General features: G+C 45.9%; 1 protein-coding gene across 8 annotated transcripts in view; it reads right to left on the bottom strand.

Moving 5' to 3' along the window:
• Window positions 1-7500, bottom strand: part of LOC135112004 (G protein-activated inward rectifier potassium channel 3-like) — an 81299-nt gene that overhangs the window by 38757 nt on the left and 35042 nt on the right. For 2 of the 8 annotated variants that reach the window (XM_064025803.1, XM_064025802.1), the window contains exon 1: window positions 2670-3766. The exons of 4 other annotated variants lie outside the window; for them this stretch is intronic. In XM_064025803.1, the coding sequence (XP_063881873.1) occupies window positions 2670-2860 (191 nt within the window). In that variant the 5' untranslated portion in view covers window positions 2861-3766. Of the gene's footprint in view, window positions 1-2669; window positions 3768-4919; window positions 5406-7500 lie in introns of those variants that run through there. 2 more of the 8 variants (XM_064025804.1, XM_064025801.1) reach the window with 2 other exon arrangements.

Below are 7500 nucleotides of genomic sequence, written 5' to 3'. Positions count from 1 at the left end.
GAAGCAGGAATGTTTTTAGTTGCTATTACCACTACCCCTCCTTTCTCTCTCTCTCTCTCTCTCTCTCTCTCTCTCTCTCTCTCTCTCTCTCTCTCTCTCTCTCTCTCTCTCTCTCTCTCTCTCTCTCTCTCTCTCTCTCTCTCTCACACACACACACACACACACACACACACACACACACACACACACACACACACACACACACACACACACACACACACACACACACACACACACACACACACACACACACACACACACACACACACACACACACACACACACACACACACACACACACACACACATCTATATTTCCCTCACTTACTCATTATTCTAACCACATTCCTCCCTCTCTCCACACACACACACACACACACACACACACACACACACACACACACACACACACACACACACACACACACACACACACACACACACACACACACACACACACACACACACACACCTACAAACACCACCTCCTCAAAACACGCACATCACCCTATTTCTTCTCCCATCACTAGTACCCATCACCACACACACCACACACAAGCAACTACACCCGTATTTCTTCCCCCCATCACCCAGTACCCAGCATCCATCACCACACACCTGCACAGCACCATAATTACCGTCTCATTACCGCTACCTGACATCCACCCATCACCACAGCATGTCAGGTCCATCTTCACGCCTCTCCCTCCCTTCCTTCAGTCACAGAACCTCATGTGTTGCTTTTTATGTATTTTTGTGTTCATGTGTCCTATCCTTTCCTCTCCTCTCCTCTACTGTGTCTTCTTGATGTCTCTCCCTCCTTCCTTCCCTCCCTCCCTCACTCACCCAGTCTTACGTATTGATGTTTGTGTGCATAGGTCTTCTTCTCCTATCCTTTCCTCTACTGTGTCTTCTTTACATCTCTGTCTCCCTCCTTTTTTCTTTCATTCATCCAGCCTTATGTGTTGCTGTTTGTGTACCCTTGTGCGTCCCTTCTTGTGCTGTTTTCCTTCTATGTCGTGAAGGTAAGAGGTGAGTGAACTGATGCTAAAATAGTTACCATAGAAGTGATATGAAAATAGAGAGTTAACATAGAAGTGATGCCAAAATGGAGAGTTACCAAAGAAGTGATGCCAAAATGGAGAGTTACCAAAGAAGTGATACCAAAATGGAGAGTTACCATAGAAGTGATGCCAAAATAGAGAGTTACCATACAAGGAAGGTCCACTGGGAGAAAGCAGACCTAATGTGTTGATGTGTTCTGGAGCCAAGACAGCCAAAGCCAACGCCAACGTGGTGTGTGGCTGACTTTACCATCCTCCCAGCTTGTTAGTCATGATCCCCGCGTCTGCAGTGGTTCTCTAAATGGTTCTCTCTCAGTTGGCTCAGATGAGTAACTTTTTTTTTTGCAGGTAGATGATGGTGATGAGAGGGATGGTGGTAATGATAGTACTACACTTCTGCTCAGCTCCATGTCACTTCCACACGAGTGAAATGTACTGATTTGTGTCCGTTTCTGTCCACCTCTTGTCCCTTCCAAACTTTCCCATGTCCCCGTTCATTCCCCTCTCAAAAGGACAATGGTCTCCCTTCCAATCACTACATGTCGTTCTGATTTACCTTCATTCTCTCATCTTCTTTACCCTTTGCTCTCTCATACACCTTCAAACACACCTAAGTAACTCTCTCTACGCAACCTTCTATGCAACCCTCTCTATCTGCCATCATTTATACCCACAAAAACACTGATTTATCTTCATCCCTCAACCAGTTTCATCCCTTGCCCTCTCATATATTTGAACGCTCTCTATCCAACCTTCTATCCAACCCTCCCTGTCTCCCTCCCTTTATACTCCCCCATAAAAACGCTGATAGTTCTTTGTCCCCTCCATCCACCGTCGTGTCCCCATCAAGCACCCAAAATACACAAATGACCTCACTTGCACCTCACTCCCACACCTTTCCCCTCTCAAAAAAAAAAAAAAAAACCTTATACTCACTCCCACACTTCCCAACACCCAAAACAATGATATTTTTACAGTTCCTCCTCCAGACACTCCCACCGCTCATATAACCCAGAAATGCTGACGTCCGTACATTCCCTACTGACATTTCTTACTGACACACGTCCTCATGTCCCTGCCCGGTTAATATGCATTGCCACACCAGCCTCTAGACCACCTCACGCCTTGGATACACGGGGCTATAATACTTTGAACGACCAGCACTCTCAGCGTCACTCTACCAACAGGGAAATACTCCAAAACACACTAAACTGGAGCAGATCACACTCCAGAACACGCTAGATTGAAATACATTACTGCTCGTAGCGTCACCCCAACACTCCATCACTCCATCACTCCGAAACACGCTAAACTGGAGCAGGTCACACTCCAAAGCACACTAACTTGAACAATACCTCACTTCAGGGCACCACACGAATCCCCAGCACCCCTCACAACACGAGACACATCTTACGTAGCCTTAGCACCACTAAAACACTCCAGAACATGCTAACTGGAAGCAGAACAACCTCGAAAGCACGCTAAACTGAAGCATACCCCACCACATCACCACACGAGGCCCCCCAGCACCCCAAATAACACGGAACACATCCTACTCATTCCATCCTTAACACTCTTCCTCCTCCCACCATCCTGCCATCCTACCTCGAGTCCTGCATCCTTGGGTTTCGCATTGGGGTGAAGGTCTTTCGTAAACGACGCCTCCTGAGGGCCTGTTGGATGCGCCCCACTAGCCAAGGGCCCGCCATGCCCCACGACGCCCCTCGCAGTGCTTCCACCGACACCACTCCCGTCACAGCCTTAGCCATGCCGAATATGAGTTGGCAAGCGTCCATACCCAGTGGGGCGGGGGAGGCGAGGGAGGTGCGGGTGGAGGGTGAGGAGGAGGTGGGGTTGAGAGGTCAGGGGTGGGTGTGGGGTAGTCTGGGGTAGTGTGGGCGGTCTGAACAGTGACGAACGGCATCGCATATAGGCTTATCGGGCGGGAGTGAGTGGGGGTGAGTAGGGGAAGGTAGTAGTGGAGGTGCTGGATAGTGACAAGGGTGAGGGCCGTTGATCACGATGGATGGGGTGTTTTTTGGGGTGATGATGGTGAGATCTTCCGTTTTTTCCGGTTTTGGTGAGTTGGGAAGGAATATAAGTGTGGCCGGGGTGTTGGTTTGGGTGTTACTGGTGGTGTTAAGATAGTGAGGTGAAGATAAGGGTGGCGGGTGTTGTTAATTATGATAAGTGCGAGCGGGGTAACTAATGTTGGGGTTGGTCTGGTTTTGGTCAGGTTAAGATAGTAATGGTGAGATGAGAACGGTAACAGGAGTGTCTGGAGTACTGGTAGGGGTGTTAATTATAGTTTTAATTGTATTTCTGGTAGTTAGTGGTGACTTAGGAAGTATAATGGCGGTTTTTGAAGGCCTATTAGTTGGGATGCTGGTAGTGGTGCTTATGGTGCAGTTGATAAGGCATTAATGGGGTGCCTGGTTAATGGGGAGACAAGCTAAGGTGTTATAATGGAGGTAGTAAGTGTGTTTGCATTAGGGACTTCAAACAGGTCTTTATTTCCTTACTGGGCTGCTGGTTGGGGTGGAAGGGTGGATGGGGAGGGATGGGGGATGGAAGGATGTTGGTGGAGGGGTGGTTGGCTTGGGTGGAGGGGTGTAGGTTGGGGTGTGGTGGAGGAAGAGGTGTTACCATTCTGTCCTCTACCACATCTGCCCACACCTGCTCCTCTCTCTCTCTCTCTCTCTCTCTCTCTCTCTCTCTCTCTCTCTCTCTCTCTCTCTCTCTCTCTCTCTCTCTCTCTCTCTCTCTTCCTGGGGGTAATTAATGTGTTACTGCAGTCTGCTGTGATAAGTCAGGGGGCGTCACTCCCTCCCCCCTCTCTCTCTCTCTCTCTCTCTCTCTCTCTCTCTCTCTCTCTCTCTCTCTCTCTCTCTCTCTCTCTCTCTCTCTCTCTCTCTCTCTCTCTCTCTCTCTCTCTCTCTCTCTCTCTCTCTCTCTCTCCATCTACCCCTCTTTCAAACGGTGCTTCCTTCATCTCCTCCTCCTCCTCCTCCTCCTCCCCGCCTCTCACCTCTCACCTTTCCATCATCACGCGATAAGGGTTGCCAACTCCCTGCCTGTTGCCTTCTGCAGAAAGAGTCCCTCCTCCTCCTCCTCCTCCTCCTGCTCCTCCTCCTCCTCCTCCTCCTCCTCCTCCTCCTCCTCCTCCTCCTCCTCCTTCTCCTGTTGCTGGATCACCCGTGGAGTTCCCAAGGGCTGGTCGCTAGTGAAGGAGGTATCACATTCTTTATCTCATGTTATTCGTACGAGACCTTGAAAGGCAAACGCTGACGAAGACACGAATCGACTTAGTGATGCTGGGATTGACTCACTGTCGCAGGAATTTACTCACTGACTTTTACTGAGCAGACGTGACTTGTTCATTGGCCGTGCAAGTTACTGGGGGTGGACTTACTGGCTTGCTTACTGCTGAGACTTACCGATTGACTGACTGACGGTGAAACGACTTAATTATTGATTGCAGAGGAACATAATATAACATGCGATTTATTAACGGAAGACATAAGAAAAGGAGAAAAGATGGGGAGAAAGAAAGAAAGAAAGGAAGAAAGAAAGAAAGAAAGAACTTACTACACAAAATCACACGAACGAACAAACTTATCAACCAAAACATGCGCAGAAAGTCAACTTTACTAAACTAACTTAAAAAAAAACATTTGTCCCGCAACTTATGCTAAACTGACTAGCGAAAAAGAAAACCAATGTACGAAACAACTGACTAACAAAAAAAAAAAAAAAAACTAAATTATACAACTCGACTAACTCAGACATACCAGCTTGACTTACTAATCAATTACACACACACACATACACATACACACACACGAGGTGACTTACTGGTCCGCCATTTGCTCCTGACAGAGAGACAGCTTGATGGGATCCAGTAAGTTAAAGTCAATTTGCGGCTCCTCATCTGTGCTGGCGGTGCTGGTGGTGGTGGACGTGTTGGTCTGAGTCTGGGCGCGCATGGACATCCTGCGCGCCTCCACAATTTGAGGGACGCGCCGCATGGTTGTCCGTTTTCTTTCCCAGGACTGTTTTCAAAGGCCACGGTGGTGACTGATCAGGTTCTTACGAATGTTTTTTTCTCCCATTGATGATAAGTAACTTGTTCAGTACCTATTTTTAATAATTTTGGAGGATTTTTATACATTTTTTACTTAATTTCTACATGTTTTGCAGTCTTAATAGTTTCATTTACTGGAAATGACAAAAAATAACTTTCGCTCTTGTTTTCCCATTGATGATAAGGTAAATAACTTTTCCTACACCTGCTTTTATTAATTCTGGAAGATAATTTCACCATCATGTATCATGTATCGCTTACGTCAGTGACAGGCCAAGACGAGTCCTCGCAGTTACAGTGAAAAAAAAAAAAAAAAAGGAAGATTAAAAAACAGAATAATCTTTTGGGGAACGCTGAGTCAGGGCCGAGTTCTCGAGGCTCTAAAGATTTCTCGAGGTCATAAAGAGTTCTCGAGGTCCTAATGATTTCTCGAGGTTATAATTATAGAGTTCTCAAGGCCGTAAAGAGTTCTCGAGGCCGTAAAGAGTTCTCGAGGCCATGAAGAGTTCTTGAGGCCATGAAGAGTTCTCGAGGTCGTAAAGATTTCTCTAGGCCGCAGTGAAGGTCCAGGGCGACAGAGGAGCAGCACCATCTAGTTGAGTGCCCCGCCAAAACTAGTGACGTCAAGAAGAGAAGTATTTTTAAAGTGGTTATTCTAGTGTCCATCTTTTTCTTCTTGGAGTATTCTTGTACTTATCTGTAGGGGCTGTGGGAAGAGTGACGCAACGACCACGCGCGGGTATGTGGGTATTTTAAGGGAGATTAATGATTACTTGTATTTTTCAAAGCGGGTATTCTGGTGTCAATCTCTTACTTCACTGGGTATTCTTGTGCGTATCTTTAGGTGTGGGAAGTGCGATGTAATGACTGCGTGTGGGTATGTGGGTATTTTAGGGAAGTGGATAGTTATTAGTAGTATTTCTAAAGCGGGTATTCTGGCGTTCATTCGTTTCTTTGGGTATTCTTGTTGGGTATATTCTGGTGTGGGAAATGTGACGTATACAGTGACCACGTGTGGGTTTGTGGGTATTTTAGGAACGTAGACGATGGTTAGTATTTCTGAGCCATTATTTCTGAGAGAGGTACTTTATTTTCTCCGTTGACTTCATAAGATCACATAATATATAATTTTTCGAGATGGAGATAGAGAAACAGAAAAAAAGTTTGATATATTCGTAAGTGTGTATTACTCTCTCTCTCTCTCTCTCTCTCTCTCTCTCTCTCTCTCTCTCTCTCTCTCTCTCTCTCTCTCTCTCTCTCTCTCTCTCTCTCTCTCTCTCTCTCTCTCTCTCTCTCTCTCTCTCTCTCTCTCTCAGGAACCCTTTAATTTTACTATCCTTTGTCACTTCCCTTCCACTGAATTCTGAGCCTCATCCCAAAGAGCCAGAAGCAATAACGAATCATCTGCTGTTTGTCCTTCCTTTGCGTTCCATTGTGTTCCATTGTCCTCCTCTCTACTCGTACCTCACAAAACCCTTGTATTTTACATTCCTGGTCTTCAGTTATCCACCAAATTGCATTACTTTCTATTTCTTTTACTTTCTTCTTTTTTTTTTTTTCCTAAGGGCACTGACTCACGCATCTAACACACGCACTTCATGTCTTAAACCTACGTAGTACTGGCACACTCTGTACTGAGCCACCCCAAGCCAGTGTCTGCAAGCACTCGTGGCACGCTGCCTACTTCACTACCTGCATTCGTGTCCTCGTGCACCGCGTTGCGTGTTGTTAATTGACGAGTGAGGAGGGGAAGGCAAAGAGTAAATTGGTGTGATGATGGTTTTGTTAGATTTGGGTGTTGGTCTTTGAGAGAGAGAGAGAGAGTGGGAAGGGAGGGGGAGGTGACTGTTCGTATTATTGATTATGGTGTGTTATTGTTGTTGTGATGTTGTTTTTGTTGTTATTCTGATTCTAGTTTCATTCTTATTTGTTTTTGTTATTCTTATTTTTTTTCTTTTCCTAGTCATCCCTCTCTTTTTTTTCTCTCTCTCTTTCTTCTTCTACTTCTATATTTACCCAGGTTTTCCCACCTCATATGTTTGTTTAGTAATGAGTAATGACTATCTCGTTCTACTTCTTGTCTCACTTCCTCCTCCTCCTCCTCCTCCTCCTCCTCCTCTTCCTCCTTCTCTTTTTCACCCTCTCACTCACTTGTACCCTTCATCTCTTGTTACTTTTTTTTTTGTGATATTTCAGTACCATCTACTTTATCTCTCCTTTCAACTATGTACTTTTTCTATCACTCTTCTTTTTCCTCACTGTGTCTGTCATTAATCATTTCTATATCCAACACAACACCACCTCTTCTTTCTCGGTCTCTCTGTCTCCGTGTGTCCACCGTGCACTATTTTC

This window comes from Scylla paramamosain, chromosome 23, assembly GCF_035594125.1.
Source record: "Scylla paramamosain isolate STU-SP2022 chromosome 23, ASM3559412v1, whole genome shotgun sequence".
Classification (NCBI taxonomy): Eukaryota; Metazoa; Arthropoda; class Malacostraca; order Decapoda; family Portunidae; genus Scylla; species Scylla paramamosain.
Note: the sequence above shows the minus strand (reverse complement) of the source record. Positions and strands in the feature narration are given on the sequence as shown.